Source organism: Macrosteles quadrilineatus, unplaced genomic scaffold, assembly GCF_028750875.1.
Source record: "Macrosteles quadrilineatus isolate MER2022 unplaced genomic scaffold, UCM_ALF_1.0 Scaffold_1__1_contigs__length_201487025, whole genome shotgun sequence".
Classification (NCBI taxonomy): Eukaryota; Metazoa; Arthropoda; class Insecta; order Hemiptera; family Cicadellidae; genus Macrosteles; species Macrosteles quadrilineatus.
The window spans coordinates 129,496,624-129,515,347 of NW_026542594.1; the positions used below are offsets into that span (position 1 = coordinate 129,496,624).

At 41.4% G+C, this 18,724-nt stretch overlaps 1 protein-coding gene across 3 annotated transcripts in view; it reads left to right on the forward strand.

The window, feature by feature from the left end:
- LOC128984853 (serine/threonine-protein kinase SIK3-like) overlaps window positions 1-18,724 on the forward strand; it is a 280,801-nt gene that overhangs the window by 112,218 nt on the left and 149,859 nt on the right. For all 3 annotated transcript variants that reach the window (XM_054404224.1, XM_054404232.1, XM_054404239.1), the window contains 2 exons: window positions 14,250-14,356; window positions 14,824-14,961. In XM_054404224.1, the coding sequence (XP_054260199.1) occupies window positions 14,250-14,356; window positions 14,824-14,961 (245 nt within the window). The remainder of the gene's footprint in view (window positions 1-14,249; window positions 14,357-14,823; window positions 14,962-18,724) is intronic.

An 18,724-nucleotide genomic window follows, 5' to 3' on the forward strand; every position in this document is an offset into this window, starting at 1 on the left:
GGGGGGAATAAACTAGTATTCACTAAGTCAGGCTAGGCCTACCCCTAGAACCGGCCACACTCGAATTTCTTCCCCGGAGTGCTCAGAAGGAGCCGAGAAAAATCCAGGGGTCGATACGAAGTTGTCACGGCTTTGACTGATCAATTTATTTAAAATTTAATCGAAGGCTCAGAGCTCTAGAAGCGCTCAGGAAATCCTGCAGACGCTCAGTTGAAGCTATATCATCCCAGCCTTCGTAAAAGTGTTTTGGAGAATTTTGCCTAACTTTTAGAATGACTCTGTAGGGCCGACGAGTATTCAATCTTAAGCCAATGTGATATAAATACTCGTATTAAACTGTAAACTATCTGGCTAAGGACGTTGGTAAATAATATAATATCGAATAAAAGGTAAAAAGCAATTCCTACAGAGTCGTCGGGCCTAATTAATATAATCGAATGGAGAATTTATCGTGGGATGATTTAAAATAGATTTAATATTAATATTCGTGACTGTTTGATTGTTCAAATCAGCCTACTCATAAGACTAGGTTCTCTCGCCCGCCAAAGACGGGGTTTAGAACGCAGACGACAAGTCTCGGAGCATTAAAACGGCGAACTAATTAGAATAAACGTACGTAATAATCATTCGTAGAAATCGTAATTTTGAAACTAACTGGTTTAAATCAAACCAAACGATAATCACCGCTAGTCACTGGCAAGCAGGAACTGGCGGGTCGAGAATCAAGTCGGCAAAATTTACGTTATTAAATTTAGTTATTGAAAATCGAATTTGGAAACGGGAATACGAATGTTAAACGGAAATTTAAACGTAAATCGTAGTAATGTGATTATCTAATATAGCTAACCTTCGGTAATCAAATTATCCATGATCGTGCAAGCGTTGATAACAGGCGAATGTAACGACGAAGTTACTTCGAAGACGGCGTACGAACGAAAAATCCTGTCTTGGAGTAAAATCCTTCGTTCCTGCCCGCTTGAGGCTTACGCGCTCAAGCGGCGAACTTTAGTACTACTAGATAACAGCTGATCGAATTCACTTGTTGAGCTGGTCTAGTTTCGTCTGTCGTCTGTCAACAAATAAACACCAGTTTGGGGTTATGTCGTCGTCGGCGTTAAATATTCGTAAAGTCGGTCGGTTTAACGTTATTTGGTGAAACGAAGTGCTATTATGAATAAATATGTAGTTGTGGATGTGTTTGTGTACTTCACTGTGAATAAAAATAAGCCTACGTTCTTTGGCCTATAGCCCAAGCTATGGCCAACACATAGACCTAGGGGTAGGCTATTGTGGTTAAAAATTGGGTAAGTTCTGGTGTTCATTTATTCGCAGTACGTTTTTACCCCCCTTTAAATTTGGTACCTTACATCTATCCACTTTAAACTTTTGAACTGTGTCCCTTTATCAGTTTGGATACGGTTTGGGTAACCATATTGAGGAAAATGTAGTTGGAATAATTTATTGAGGATTATATCGGTCGTTGCTCGTTGCATGGGGTATAATTTAACAAATTTAGTAAATATGTCGATGACAATCAGGATGTATTTAACGTTTCCTATGCTTGTTTTTTTTTTTTTTTTTTTTTTAGGGAGAGGAGGGAAAATGCTTTTACGCACACAGGTAGCCAGCCTGTAGTGTGAGACTCCTGAAATTATCAGACTACTCACTAAAAAACCCCCTCTACTCTGTTGGACACAGACCTGGAATTGTTTGTCACATTACTTCAAGTCAGGCCAACATGTGACCTAAGCCCTCAGGGCTCGCACCGTTTCTGGCATTTTGATTCTTTATGACCTACACCGCATCCCAGTCAAGGTCGATCTTCTTGGCGCGGAGGATACCCTGGATATAATGTGACACACAGGTCCAATTGTCCTCACCCTCCGTCATAATCGGTATGACCGTGTCCACCGACAGCAGTCCTATTAACTGTTGAGCCTCCAGGCGGGGCCTTTCCCAGCGCTGGCAGTGGAAAAATGTATGTTCCACGTCATCGAGAATGCCTGGGCAGTATATACAGTCGGGAGACACGGCTTTGCCCATCCTGAACAGGTACGACCGGAAAAAGCCGTGTCCCGTCAGAAATTGGGTGAGGTAAAAGTCCACCTCTCCGTACCGCCGATCAACCCAAGGTTGGACTTGCTGTATCAGTCGCCTGGTCCAGAGTCCCCGTGTCTCCTGTTCCCAGCCCTCCTGCCACAGCTGGTAGGTGCGGGTGCGTTCCTCTGTTCGTGCCTCGTCCTCCCCACGGCGCCGGTAAATTGCCTTTCTCTCCGCCGCCAAAAGTTTGACGGGGATGACTCCAGCAATCACCAGGACGGCGGGCTCGGACACTGTTCGGTAGGCAGATGCTACCCTCAGTGCTGCCTGACGCTGCACTCGGGCGAGCCGCATCCTGTATGCCTCCTTATTTAGTGCGTCTGCCCACACCTCTGCACCGTACAAGAGTACGGACTGGACCGAAGACATTAACAGCCTTCTACGACTGGACCGAGGCCCTCCGACATTGGCCATCAACCGGCTAAGAGAAGAAACCACCCTAGCGGCCTTGTCCGCTGTTCGGAAGATCTGATCCCGCCAGCTAAGCTTGCTGTCTACCATGACCCCAAGATACTTGGCAGAACGAACAGTTTGAACCTCGACGGCTCCCACCCTCAACGGCACGATGGTGTCAATCCGTTTTTTTGTCAAAATCACGATCTCGGTTTTGCTCAGAGCAAGTGAGAGACCGTGGTCTGCCATCCATGCGTTTATGGTACGCATAACTCGGTTTAGCTTTAGCTGAGCCAGCTCAACGCTACGTGCAGCTATCAAAGCTGCAACGTCGTCTGCGTACCCAACCAAGACCGTTTCCTCAGGCATTTCAGACCTCAGAAGGCTGTCATAAGCGACGTTCCAGAGGTCTGGGCCGAGTATGGAACCTTGGGCAGCACCAGAAGTGACACTCATCGTCCGCGGGCCCTCCGCAGTGTCATACGTTAGGAGGCGAAACCGGAGATAATCCTCTATGATGCGCATGAGGTATGCCGGCACGTGGAAGGTGTTCTCCAGAGCGTCCAGCATATCGCACCACCTCGCCGAATTAAATGCATTTCGCACATCGAGCGTTACGAGCAGCACAACCCTGCGAGAGTAGTGGTTAAAATCCTCAGCTCTCATCACTGCTTGCTTCACCTCATCAATCGCATCAATCGTTGATCGCCCCGTCCTGAATCCATACTGACGAGGGGAGAGGTCCCCCGCAGCGACAACGGCTGAATTCAGCCGGGAACGGATCAATTTCTCGAGGACTTTGCCAGCCGTATCCAACATACACAGAGGTCTGTAAGAGGATGGCAGATCTGGGTCTCCCTTGCCCTTCCCAACAAGCACAAGCCTAGCTGTCTTCCAGCACAAGGGGAAAACCCCTTCGACCAGGCAGGCGTTGTACATGCTCAAAAGGATCAAGGGGTTGGTAGTCAAAACCTTCTTGAGGACTTCACCGGGTACCCCATCAGGACCAGGAGCCTTGTTGTTCTTCAGGGATATGACGGCCGCCACCAGCTCTTCAGGGCTGAAAAGTGGGACGTCGTCCACCCTTCCGAAATCCCGCAGTGGTCGCAACGCGTGAGCCGGGAAAAGGGACTCGACTATCCTCTCCATAGTGACCCTGTCCATAACGGAAGGTGGAGAGCGGGTTCCAAGTTTCTTGGTTACAAGTTTGTAACCCAGGCCCCACGGGTTGGAATCAACATCGTCCCTTAATTTATCCCAGCAACTGCGTTTACTCCGATTGATGGCTCGACGAAGATACCTCCTAGCCGCCCTATAAGCATCCGACTTACGCCGTCTGTCTAGGGGTTCTCTAGCCCTGGTAGCAAGTCTTCTGGCTCTCAATGCTGCTCGTCGCAATTCCGCAATCTCGGCAGTCCACCAGTACACAGGACGCTTATTGCACCGGTATCTCCTGCGAGGCATAGATTCATCGCAGGCCGAGACAATCAGTTCCATCGTGGATGCAACTAACGCCTCTGCGTGAGGCACGCCAGTTGCGGGATGAATATCCGGCGTTCTTCGTAGGATGGCTCCATTGAATTTTGCCACGTCCAGTTTTTTAATGTTCCATCGAACGGGCACTTGACGAAACGCTGACACCTGTCTCTGATGACCATCCAGGACGTCAAAAATTATGTACTGGTGGTCACTGCCCGTGTAATCCTCCAGGACTCTCCAGGATCTGATCCTTGGCAAAAGGGACTCAGATGCAAGGGTAATGTCTGGGATCGTCCCCCGCATCCCAGGGCGGCGGAAAGTTGGCGTGTTGCCCTCATTCAGTACAACGAGTCCGGCTCTGGCAGCAAAGTCCAGAATATACTTGCCCCGGGAGTTGGTGAGGGTCATTCCCCACTCGACAGCCCTAGCATTAAAATCCCCACCCACGACGACGTGTCCGGTGGTATCGTGCACGCTCTCTTCTAGGCGGTCTATCTTCTCACGAAAGTCACGGATGGCCTCGTTGGGAGTAAGGTAGACACTGAAGTAAGTGACATCCCTGCACCGAACCCAAACGAAACCTCGGCCATTCGCGTGACCCCGCACTTGTACTTTAGCTGCATTACGAGCCCAGAATGCAGCAGTACCAAGACTATCAGGGAACCATAAAGATGGGTCCCTATATCGATACTGGTACTGTTCGCTGATTAAGAGAGCGTCGACATCGTGTTCGAGGGCAAACTGACAAAGAAGTGCGTCAGCCGTCCTGGATTGCTCCAGATTGCACTGAAGGATTCTTATCTTCGTGGGAGAGATTTCGCTTGCTGTAGAGCAGTTTTAAATACACTACACTGCCCAGACCCAGCTATATGCTTTACGTGTTTGTCAGCGAGCCCATTTTCTTTGCAAAGGAAACAGGACTCGACTTTGCAGTCCTTACGGATGTGACCAACCTCCCCGCACCGAAGGCAGTTCTTACTTCGGTCGGGTCCCTTGCAGTTTCGGGAGGAATGGCCGAAACAGAGGCATTTAAAACACCTCTTCACTTCCACTCTCCGTCTGAGCCTGCAGTTGACCCAGCCGACTCTCAGATGCTGGAGTGCCAGCACCCTAGTGGCAAGCGCGTCTGCCATTTCGGCGATTGCCATCCGCTGCTGACTCCTATTGGGTTTTGTGAGCCAAACCCTTAGGATGGCCGTTTGCCCGGCAAGCTCGGGTACAGCTTTCTTCAGGGCCTCAACAACGTCACTCTCCGTCGACACACAATCAATGTCTCAAACCTCAATTGATGTCTTAGGCTCAAGAGCACGGACGGTGCCCTGGCCTTCAACAGCTGCCTTCAGTTCGGCAGTAAAAGCAGCCTTGTCTTTCGACTTACCCAGTTCAAGGAGAACGTCCCCTTCCCGGGTTTGTCTAATCGACCGTACAACCGTATCGGTCTGCTCCGGTTTAGCTTTGGCCTTTATTACGCCCAAGACCTCGGCAAAAGATCTCCCCCCTGAGGGTTTGACAAGGATTGCCTCCGTCCTGGGCTTTTTGGGCCGCGACCTTTTCGGAGCAGGGACCGAGCCGGGCCCAGTTTGGGCCACGCCGGTTGGCTGTGCCTTCACTGCCTCATTCTTCATGGAGGCGACCTCCGCCCGCCTCAATTGCCTCTTCTCCTTTTTGGAAAGGCGTTTTTCCCACACAGCCTCAGGTGTCTCCACCACTGACCCCTTTCGGGAACTTCCCTGAAGGGGGGTCGTGGGTTGCTGTGCCTGTCGGCGCCTCGCTGGAGCTGCAGCTACGTCCGAAAAGGATCTGGACACAGCAGACGAGAGGTCCGTCTGAGTCGCCTTGGCCTTAACCGTGGTCTTTTTGGTCTGGACGCCTTCTTCTCTTTTTGGAGGACTCTCCGATGTGGAAGGCCTCCGACGTTTCTTAGAGGGCAGCGCTCTTTCATCGGGCAGGGACACCACCTTTTCGGCAATCTTTTCCATGGTCGCCTTGCTTACCAGACGGCAGGCAAAGACAAAGCCAAGGTCATCCTCTAGTTTGGCCATTCCATTTTTGACCACTTGATTTACGGCTCTCTGGGTCCGGAAGGTGTCCAGCATAGCCTTAATGGTCTTTCCTATGCTTGTAGGTAGCGGTCCAATAATATCAACTGCAATTTGGTCGTTTTTCTGTATACATGATACTCCATGTGCCGTTCCAAATAGAGGTGAAGTATTGATTTTGCATCTTTGACATGTATCGCAAGAGGCAAGGGTTTTTCGAATTATACGACTCATGTTCTTGAATATGAAACTTTCTTTTAGCAATTGAAAACATTTCTTTGACCCACAATGCATATAATAGAGATGACATTCCCAAATTAAGCGGTTGATCATACATTGGGGTACTACGATAAGCCAATTGTTTCTTAATTTTTGGTATAGAATATTGTTGTATAATTTAAAATTTTGTGAGAGCCTTTGTGATTCTGGGGAGGTTGGATATTCTTGCAGAGTTTGGTAAATGTTTTGGAGTACTGGATCAGATGATTGAAGAGCTGGCATATTCCGGAGGTCTTGCTTCAATTCTTTGTCTGGGATCTGTTCAAGGTAATTCAATTCTAATTCTCGAGGAGAGGCATTGGAGTTTTGCTGTGAGTCATCATTTATGCGGCTAAGTGCATCTGCTGTTGCATTTCCCACGCCTTTACAGTGTTGTATTGTTGCATTATATTCCTGTATAGCTAAAGTCCATCGTGCTAGTCGGTTATTTAACAATTTACATGTCCGTAAGAAGGTGAGTGCATGATTATCTGTAATTATAGTTAATTTTGAACCAAGTACGATATATCAGACTTTTTGTAAGCAGTATACAATGGCGAGAAGTTCTTTTTCGGTTGTTGTAAAACGTTGTTCAGCAGGTTGTAGTGTGTGTGAAATGAAGGCGATAGCTGCCTTTTCTCCATTAGGTTTTAACTGGTAGAGATGTCCTCCAATGGCGAAGTCGGATGCGTCTGTTTGAAGATAGTATGGTTGTGTTGGACTTGGATGATGTAGCACATTAGTTTTTAGGAATAATTGTTTAATGTTCATGAAGGCAACTTCATCATTTTCTGTCCATACGAATTTCACTTTCTTTGATGTGAGCCGCATCAGAGGTTGTACTGTAGAAGAGAATTTTTCTAAGAATTTACTATAGTAATTGATTAGTCCTAAAAATGCCTTCAATTGAGTACGGTTCTTAGAGCTTGGGAAGTTTAGTATTGGTTCCAGCTTGCTTTTATCCATCTCCAAACCTTGATTGGTCAATGTATAACCGAGAAAAGGGACTGAGTTTTGACAAAATTGTGACTTGTCAAACTTGAGCGTCATGTTTGCTTCAGAAAACTTTTGAAAAATATACTCTAAATGCCTGAGATGTGATTGGAAATCCGGAGATATAACGCATATATCGTCAACGTAGATTGCAGTAAACTCTTCTACTTCGTTATCAAACACTTTATCTAGAGCTCGGACGAGTGCGGCTTGAGATGTAGATATGCCAAATGGTGTGACCTTGAAATGATATGTACGACCTTTGAATTGGAACGCTGTATATTGACGGGACTCTGGAGTGAGAGGAACTTGCCAATAAGATGATGTTAAATCCAAGCTGCTGATAAATTTCGAATTTTGGCATTTGCTTAATATCTCGTTTTGTGATACTTTGATTACACTCATAATCAGGGACAATGATCTCGTTTGCTCTTCGTGCATCTAGGCACAATCGTATTTCACCTGACTTTTTGACAACAGGTATGATGGGGTTTATATAGGTACTTTTGCTACGTTCAATAACGCCCATGTTTTCCATACGTTGTATCTCTTGGAAAACTGCATCTTGATAAGCTAGCGGTACTGGATATGACATTTGTTTGAACGTAGTTTGGTCATAAACTTTTAATTCATGCTCATAAAATCTGCAAATTCCTGGTGTTTCAAAGTAAATATGTTTGTATTTGAGAATCAGGTTACCTAACTCGGCTCGTTGTGTATCACTCAATAATTTATTATCTTTTAAAGATTCTTTAACTTTGGATTCAGTTATACTGTCCATCAATTGATTATTATTATTATTTGGTTTTTGCTCATAATGAAAATCTTCGTTATGTATATTTTTATTGTTATAACTGCCCTTAATATCGGGATCTGGCCTGTGGCTGTAATTATCAACAATGAAACAAGTGATTCCTTCAGTAATCACTCACTTCAGATCTCACTGAGCTGAGGGCATCCTCTAAAACTGTCTCCCATTGGTTTATTTCTAAGTTAAGTGATTTCAATGCTAGTTCAATTGTTTTCCATAGAATGCCGTTATACCTTTCTACTTGCCCATTACCTGCTGGATTGTACGCAGTGGTTCTACTGGTTGAGATTCCAAGTGAGTTCAAGTAGCTTTTTAAGTCTTGGCTCAGAAATGATGTTCCTCTGTCCGAATGTATGAAACTAGGAACCCCAAAAGTAGAAAATAATGTTTTTAGTTTCGACTTAACTGTTGACGATGACATGTCTGAACACGGGAAAGCGAAAGAGAACCGTGAAAACTCGTCCACTATTACTAATAAGTAACGGTTTCGACTTGATGAAGGGAGCGGGCCTTTGAAATCGATATTCAGCCGTTCAAATGCAGAAGTAGCTTTAATCAAAATCCCTTTGTGTTTGAAGAATCTAGGCTTCACAGCAGCACACACATTACAGGAGTTTGTTATTCGTCTGATTTCATCGATCGAGTAGGGCAAGTTTTTACCCCGAACCCAGTGGTATAAACGTGTCACACCTGGGTGACATAGATTCGCATGTAAATCAATCAACAGTTTTTCTTGATTTTGGATTGAAGAACATACTCTAGTCAGGGCATCTGCAGCCATATTATCTTTACCGGGTCTATATACAATATCATAATGAAAGAACGACAATTCCAGTTTCCACCTCATTATCTTTTCATTTTTCACTTTACCATGACGGTTGTTATCGAACATAAAAGAAACCGACCTCTGGTCAGTAATCGGCTTGAAATGTTTACCAACCAAATAGTGACGCCATTTCTGCAGTGCTTCCACAATAGCTTGGGCTTCTTTTTTGACACTTGAATGTCTTTGTTCTGCTGGAGAAAGTATCCTTGAGAAGAATGCGACTGGACGGTTCGATTGAGTCAAAGTAGCAGCAATGGTACTCTCAGATGCATCAGTTTCTACGATGAACTGTGCTTCAGGGTCAATACAGCTTACTACAGATCTGATGATTTCACTTTTTATAGTTTCGAAAGACTGGAGCCCTGCTTTGGACAAAGGGAATGTAGTACGTGCAAGTGGAATCACTTTGGCAGCATAATCTGGTATAAGTGATGCATAATGTGAAAACATACCAAGGGTCCTCCTCAGTGATGCGGTGTCTCTGGGCGGAGGTAAATTTTTCAAAGGATCTAGTCGACTGGGGTCAGGCTTGATAGTTTTGTTTGATATATGATAGCCCAACAAGTTGATCGATCGCAGTGAAAATGAAGACTTCTCATTATTAATAGTTAGGTTGTATTTGGATGCAGCTTCAATAAACTTTTTTAAGTTTATATCGTGTTGTTCTTGTGTTTTTCCACAGATTGTGACATCATCAAGATAGGCGTAAGTGTCTTGTAACTGTTCTGTTTGGATAACTTGGTCAATTACACGTTGGAATGCTGCCACCCCATTAGTGACCCCAAACGGGATACGCTTAAACTGGTAGAGTTGACCACCGGCCTCAAAAGCTGTGTAGTGCTTTTCTTCATTTCTTATCTTAACTTGGTGGTACACACTTTTCAAGTCGATAGTACTGAAAAACTCATAATTTGCAACTTTGTTAACGATATCATCGATTCTAGGTAGTGGGTAAGCGTCCAGTAATGTAAAACGATTTATAGTTCTGGAGTAGTCAATGACCATTCTTTTTCTATGATTTTCAGTAGTAACTACTAATGCTTGAGCCCTCCATGGAGACATACTAGGCTCTATAACATCGTCTTTAAGCAATTTACTTACTTCGTTTTCAATAAACTTTAAATCATCGGTGATATGGCGATGATACTTGATTGCGATTGGCTTACATTCCGGTTTTAAATTAGAAAACAAAGATACCAGTTCTACAGTTGAGGCTGCCACGCTACATACAGTTAGTTGTGACTTGTTGCCACCAAAGACTACTTTAATACTTGCATGGTTTTTCAAAATATCATGTCCAACAATTATATCTGCACAAAGATCTGGTAACAATGAAAGATTGACTTGCTTGTAAAAGTGATCAAGAATGACAAGATTTACTTTGCATTGACCTGTTATGTCGGATGTGATTGATGTAGTAGCCATTGAGACAGTACCCCTACCTGGTTTTATAGGAATACCTAAATTAAGAGCAGTAGATTTGTTTATGAAACTTAGAGAGCTTCCCGTATCTATCAAAGCAGAGACAGATTTACCATTAACTAGGGCTTGTACTGTACTCTTTGTTAACCCACCAGGCGAAGCTGCTAGGTCAATAGAGTTCATTACTTCTTTAGATTTATCCAATTGCTTGGTTTGTAATTTACCTGCCCTGCAGACCTTAGTAAAATGCCCCTGTTTACCACAGTTATGACAAATTGCATTTTTAGCTGGACATTTGACCCTAGGATGTCTTAGATTACCGCAAAAGAAACATTTTTCAGTCACAGCAGCTAGAGAAAACTTTTCTAAACTGCTTGAAGTTGCAACATTCTGATTGCTCGCTTGAGTTTCTTGGGACAAAGTTGCATTTACTATAGATTGAAAAGCTAATGATTGCTCATGTGCAAGTTCTAGGGATCTGGCTTGACTATATGCCTGATCTAGTGTCAACGAAACATTTTCTAGTAAGCGCTGGCGAATTGCAGAAGATTTTATTCCAGCAATAAATGTGTCACGGATATAATCATCCCTATTCTTTTCAGCTGTGACAGCTTTAAACTGACAGTCTTTACTTAGTAATTTTAAAGCCTGGAGATATTGGTCAATAGTCTCCTCAGGTTGCTGCTGACGTGCAGATAGTTTATGTCTAGAATATATTTCATTTACAGGTTTTACATAGATACTTCTTAGCACAGATATAGCTTCGTTATACGTACCGCTTTCACTTATGTACTCGTCGATTTCCGGAGTAATAAAGTTTATAAGTATTTTGAGTTTATCGGAGTCCGATGGTTGTGGTGTAATGCTGGTAACAAAATTCTGAAACGTTTTGTGCCAATGTGTCCATTCCTTACTTGCAGATGATGAGTTTGGATCTACACTAAACTTTTCTGGCTTTAGGATTGTATTCATTTCACAATATCAAGTTATTAAAATTGTAATGAGAGTATGAATGAATGAAAAAAGAACTTTTATCACCTTTAGAAAGGTTTTTAATAACTTGAACAATACTACATTAAATTATAATGGATTTGTTTACAAACACAACAAAACAATAATAAAGAATTGAAGACACATGTTTTTTACTACAGCAATGGTGAACAGATGCATGGTCAATCAATAAGTTATAAAAACTAAAAGTAAAAAGTTACAACAAAATACAACAAGAACAGCACAATTGAGAGTGTTGTAATAAACTGATTTTGCTAGTGGGATATAAAGAAAAGTAAGAACTGTTAGAGAACCATTTAATAGACTAGTAGTTTGTTTTCATAACAACTTAAACATAACAAACATTACAATAATAAGAATTTCATATACAGCTGTAACTGACTGAGTAAATCATTTTTTATCTCAACACTTCCCCTAAAAAATTACACTTTACTCAGACAAGAAAACTGCTGCTCATGTATCCTTACATCTTGAAGTATTCTCTTGAGCCACACTGCTTCCCCTACAGCCAAACTTGCAGCAATCTGCAGCAATCAACTCAAATTCTGTAGTTGACAAAGCTACACATTTCTGACGTTTACTACACCAGAACACTGGACTAAGCACCTTTATTTCCTCATCCATCGCCTTGACCCAATGATGAGAATCCTTGCATGTCACCGCTTTCTTGCACTTAGTAGGTTCTGCAACACATGTCAGAAGGGCACAATCAGCAAGTTTCACAGGAGGCTTCAATTTTGATCTGTCTCTGAAACTATACCTCTGTCCTTCTTTGTCAGGTAAACTTGCAGTTGTTGAAGAGTTGGTTTCAGTTGTAGGAAACTTTTTGTTTTGTTCCACAGGCTCCTTGAAGTCAACAAAATATCGATTGCCCCCAACTGATAACACAGGCATTGGGCCACAAACATCAGCACTTATGCAATCACCAGGTTGATTAACAAGTTCTTTACGAGTTCCAAAACTCAACCGATGCATTTTGCCAACAATACAAGTGTCACATATCTCAGACTTAGTACCTGAATTTGAGAATTCAATACAATTTTTCTAGAGCTGCTACATGTACGCAGAAAAGTAAATTAAACACGCTTGAGGAATTTGAAATCTACAAATTATACCACAACAACATCACAAGTGGACATATCCTGAATGAAAAACTGCAGTTCCGTTCACACTCTATCTTCAATGTTAATAAATAAAATAAACCAAAGTAACTGACCATCTGACCTTTGTCCTACGTGGACAACAACGAGGAAGGAGTCTGACACTGCAGCCTACTACCTGCGCCCATACCGTCCCCGTCGTGTGATAGGCCTATCTAAATGTTCGTTTTGTGTTATTTATTTATTGTGACGTGTGCGTGTGACAGTAATGTCTTTTGTGTTATGTATACTCTGACGATGCCGTATTAACAGTAAAACATGTAGGTAGGTTTTTAACCTCACATGAGCAACATTTGGATTACTTGACGAGGTAATTATACCTACCTCAATATTATAGCCAGTTTTCTATCAAAATTGTCGTAGTTGATGTGAGCGTAGTTGATTGTGCTGATCAAAATTACTGATTTCTGTTGAATACTCAATATTTTTTGCCAATTAAAACTAATTACTTTTTGTGAGCTCTAGCAACTGGCATCAACTTGGCCAACAACAAAAAATAAGGTTGAAAATAGAGTTTTAGTCACTAATGTATTCTGTGACTGGCTCGCAAAACTACATTCTTTTTTAACAAAAAATATGCTACAGCTGGTCCATATAGATGGGACGTCTACTTCAGTATCCCAAAAAACCCAATGCACTAGTACCCTCTGGTAAGATGGTCCTGAATTTCATATTTTTTCTTGGCTTAAAATTTTAAATTTACATGCGAAATCTATTCTGTGTAATGTCAAGGATAATTCTCTCTGTTTTTTCTCTGAAACAAATCATTTATAATATAGTACGCCCCTATAACTTTCTTCTTATTAGAAATATTTTGCATTCATTTTTTACCCTCCTGGTGTCAGTCATTTTGTGTTTGGTGTCGGTCGGTTTTCGGACATTTTGCAGCAATGTTTTTAAAAATTATAACAAATTTATTTTGAAAAGTAACTACCTTCTTATATATTTGTGCAGCTAAATACATGCACATGATGATTCAGCATAAATAATTGGGGTTTATACCCATTTTATTACTCAAAAGTACTTAGAAAAAGAAATTACAAAATAAAAATAAACAAATTTTTGGTGTCTATTATGAATAAATGTAACTAAATGAAACATCTGAAATAGCCATTTATTTCTTAATATTATAACAAAGTACAAACTTTAGTATTTAGGATAGACATAAGTTGTAAATATGATAGAGGAATAGTTGCAAAATCATTCACTAGGCCCATTATAATGACTTTACTGCCTTTGCAAATAACCTTAAATAAACATTACTGCAAACAGATTAAACCAGCAAGTTAGTCATTATTGATTATTTTGTACATTTAAATACGTAGTCTAAACAGATAAAAATCTATTTTCAATAAAGAAAATATAGCAACGAACAACTTGTTAACAACAACAACACCCAGCACAGCACCAAAACAATGACTTTTTCTTGAACCATAGAAACAGACAAACACAAGTAAGGATATATAAACAGACTCCAGGCAGGTGAAGCAAATTTTTTGATGTTTACAGTCGTATAGATCCAGTCCAAATCGGACTGAAATTGACTGAGTTAAAAGACCAAATGTAACCGTCCGTCTGCACTACCATCGATGTATCGATGTTTGACACTGCCCGGAGGGTTTAATTAACAGTGCAAACTGTGGCAAAATGCCCTGGCATTTAATAGAATAGATCAAGCAGTTCCATGGTTAAAAAATGATTTAAGAATTATATAATTGAATTGTATTATATGACTGCATCTGTTGTGTCCACTGCAGGAGTGGTGGAGAGAGTGAATGAAGCAGATACCAACAGTCCTCTCTTAATGTCCATGCCAACAATGCCAGCAATGCTGCTCATGCAAGACTCCCTTCAACTCGAAAAGGTCAGACATTAGTATTCTTTTGAACATTAGTTAAAAATAATTTTTTACCACAAATATAAACGATCCAAAGAAACTATTCCAAGAAAATTTTTTGGCTGAGCAAAATGAGTGGCAAAATTCTTCATCTTCATCGTTGCATTCACAAATGTAATTTAATGTAAGAATAAATGCAACTTTAGAACCTACCAGTATCTTAATAAAAGTTCAAAGTCTACTTATTAGTTAAATGTCTTCATGTTGGTTCCTCTGCATTAAATAAAGTGATCAATTAACTTGCCAAGGTGTCTTTCAATTCATCAATAAATTCACTGTGACAATATGAGTTTAATTTACAAATCTGAAACAAATAAACTATTTAAATTGTGGGTGGGTCCTAGAGAATATAATGGCTCAACTTAGAAGTTCCTTTGCATACTGAATGTCGTTGGGGGTGTCTGGTGTCTGATGTATACTGCTTGTGTTTACAGTTTAAGGACGTGGAGAGTGTAGACACTGAAGGCTATGAGGAGAATAGCAAAGTAAAATATGAGGACAAGTCACAGTCTCACTACCATGTGACTATGAGGAGACACACTGTAGGACCTGGCGACTGTACACACGAGCAGGTAACAAACCATCATTCAAATATAAGATCAGAAATTCACTGAATGCTTTAATTGAGCGAAGCTCTTATACGTCGACTCTTATGCATTTCGTAATACGCAAACTCCTCGTAGACGGCTGAATCAATCGTTTTCAAATTTTGCATGGTGATAAAGACCATATCGATGAGTGCCAACTGAACCATGCCCTCGTGCCTGCACCCAGACTAACGACTTGGAAGCGTGATCCATGCGCAGGCCCGAGGAGCGGCTCACAAAACTTTACTTAACAAAATGAGAACCATGGATGGAGGTTCAAGAACAACACGCCATTTGAGAGAAACGAGCTGTAATAAACAATTTAAATAGGCAACAACAAATATTAACAATAATACATGAATTAAATACTCTCAGAAAAACTTTAAGTCAAATGGCTACCCATCTAGCCTACTAACTTACAGTAATTTCTTTAATCATCAAAATCAAAGGATTTAATTAAATTTAACCTTTTAAAAACAATTAGGTACCAAAATTAACAAATTATAACAATGGATAAACATTTCTTCTTAAATATGCATTTTGAAGCTGGTAACTATAGAAAATTTAGGGGCCCCAAAAATAGAGTGAATTGAAAATTATTTAAAAATTCACAAGGCTTTTCAATAAAATTTAAAAAAACAATAACAGGAATATAGGCCTAGGCTGGTTTGATATAAAAAATTTAAAAGGCAATAACAAGTAATAAAGAATCTTTCAAATAACTAAATAAATAAATCTACATATATATAAACAGGTAACAACGATCGTTTAACACTTGCGGTAAGTTGGCGGTCACATTCAGTTCTGGGCGGACAGCACCGGAGGAGGGACGAAGCAGGATGGAGAGGCGGCCATTAAGCAAGGTTAGCCAAGATAGAGGAGACCCTCTCCGCCTAGGCTGATGTGCAAGTCCAAGGCACTCCTCACGGGCCCTGAGTAACAAACCCAGAAACGCAGTAGCCTAGTAACAGTCTAAGTCCATACATAACTCACTGCCACAGGTTACCTGTTTTCACTAACTTCCAAAAGTCACTGGTTTAGGCCTAACATATTTTTTTCAAAAAAGATTCTAGATTTTTAAAAGGTTTATCTCTCTTTAACAGCTCTTTAACAATGTAAAACATTTTAAACAATAACAATAATTTAAACAAAACAATTAACAGATAAAACAGTACAAGATCGGTAACATTAAATATTTGCGGTAAAAAATGCCAGCAGGCCAGATGGATATGTGACAGTGATAAATTTCACCAATAGAGAGAAAAAATATAAATTACCTGGTCCAAAGTGGCCAGAAGAACAAGTTAACAATAAACAATTGACACTTAAACACAGAAAAATATTTTAAAATTAACAAAAAACGTTCCATATAAAAAATTTAGACCTAACGCTACGACTCATGTATTTTTGTTAATTTCTCCAAAAGTTGTTGTCAGAATTTGTTCGGAATGGTCTTAAAAGCTGGGGGAAATGTTCCAGCAACTTTTCCAGACCATTCCAAACCTTAACTCAAAGGCTGAAGCCAGTGGCCTTTCAGGTTACCCAGTTCAGACCTGAATGGAGAATTGCCAAACTAAAAACTACTGTATCTTTCTTATAACATGATTAAAATGACTCAAACTTTCTGGGGAGCTTTAAGAGCAGTTAATTCAACTTAATTTAACTAGTTTGGCAAGAACAAAGCAAAATAAAAGACTTTAACAGTACTTGACTGGGTAACACAAACTGAACAATTTACAAGACAAAACATCACTAGAAATTTTACGGGACACAGAACAAAAGACTACCAGAAGTAGTAGCCTAAGACATTTACATTTAAAAGGCAAAATTGTAGGGTTAGGCCTACCACAAAACAGTCAGAAGGACAAAAACTGACTTGGCAGTTTCTCCCAAATAGCGGCCTTCCAACAAACATTTCTCAGTCAAATTCTAGGCCTAGCATCTCGGGGAAAGCCCTGAATTCTACAAACAACAGAGAAAAGGGAAACTAACTACCAAAAATTCTCCACTACCCCGAAACTAGGTTCCAAACCTAGTGCAACATGTGCTCTAACCTAAGTTTCAGAAAATTGTGCAAAACTCACCCATCAGGCACAGACGGCCTTAAACTACTCCATGGCCGACAAAATTTCCACTAGGATGAAATTAAAGCAATAATACATGTAAAACATGCCACAAAATTAGGATGTAGAACGATGAAAATTTATGCCGATGCACCACACTTAACAATCTCGGAACCTCTGACACTTGGCGGTCGAAATAATAACAACAAGGCACAGCCTTGTTGAGGGTCGTGGGAAATAACAAACCGAAACACTAAACTAACCTACGATACAAAAAACACTTGGACCGTTGATTACGAGTCGTGACATTCGCCGGTGGAATTAGTCACGGCTCACAACATCTATATGGCGTTAAAAAAGTCTCTCAGGAATCCGCCCCACTGGGTCTCAAAGTTTCAATGTAATCCTTATGGAAGCAGTATTTGACACATAAACAAAGACATACGATCAGCTGTTGTCTTTTGAATGCAGTAGATAAATAAATAGCTGATGGAGCATTATTCCACAGATATTAGAACAGAAACTGTATGAATCATAAATATAATGAAATTACGACACTAGCTTCGGGTCGAGGTGGTCCGTGACGAATCAAGTGGTGAAGGAAGTAGTAAAGGCTAGCAGTCTGGAGTGTGGAAACTGTTTATGACGATTAGATTAAGGTACTGTATTTGCTTTCCTAAATTTCTATGGGAAGGGAAGAAAACAGGTCCGCGACGTAGGAAGTGGTGCAGGAAGTAGTCAAGGCGAACTGTCCGGAGTGTGGGAACTGTTTGTGACGATTAGGTTGAGGTATCTGCAATCATATTATGCTATTGGAAGAGAAGGAAACAGGTCCGCGACGTAGGAAGTGGTGAAGGAAGTAGTAAAGGCGAGCTGTTCGTGGTGTGGGATCTGTTTGTGACCATTAGATTAAGGTATTTGCAAACCTATGATGCTATGGGAAGGGAGAGAAACAGGTCCGCGACGTAGGAATTGGTGAAGGAAGTAGTCAAGGCGAGCTGTCGGGAGTGTTGAAACTGTTTATGACAATTAGATTAAGATATCTACAATCGTAAAATGCTATGGGAAGGGAGGAAAACAGGTCCGCGATGTAGGAAGTGGTGGAGGAAGTAGTCAAGGCGAGCTGTCTGGAGTGTGGGGACTGTTTATGGCGATTAGATTAAGGTATCTGCAATCCTAAAATGTTATGGAAAGGGAGGGAAACAGGTCCGCGATGTAGGAAGTGGTAAAGGAAGTAGTAAAGGCGAGTTTTTCGGAGTGTGTAAACTGTTTATGACGATTAGATTAAGGTATCTACAATCCTAAAATGCTATGGATGAATTGAGGGCGTAGGAGGAAAACAGGTCCGCGATGTAGGAAGTGGTGGAGGAAGTAGTCAAGGGGAGCTGTCTGGAGGGTGGGAACTGTTTATGACGATTATATTAAGGTATCTACAATCTTATTTTGCTATGGGAAGGGAGGGAAATAGGTCCGCGACGTAGGAAGTGGTGAAGGAAGTAGTCAAGGCGAGCTGTCCAGAGTGTGGAAACTGTTTATGACGATTAGATTGAGGTATCTACAATCCTAAAATGCTATGGGAAGGGAGGAAAACAGGTCCGCGATGTAGGAAGTGGGGGAGGAAGTAGTCAAGGTGAAGCTGTCTGGAGTGTGGGAACTGTTTATGACGATTAGATTAAGGTATCTAC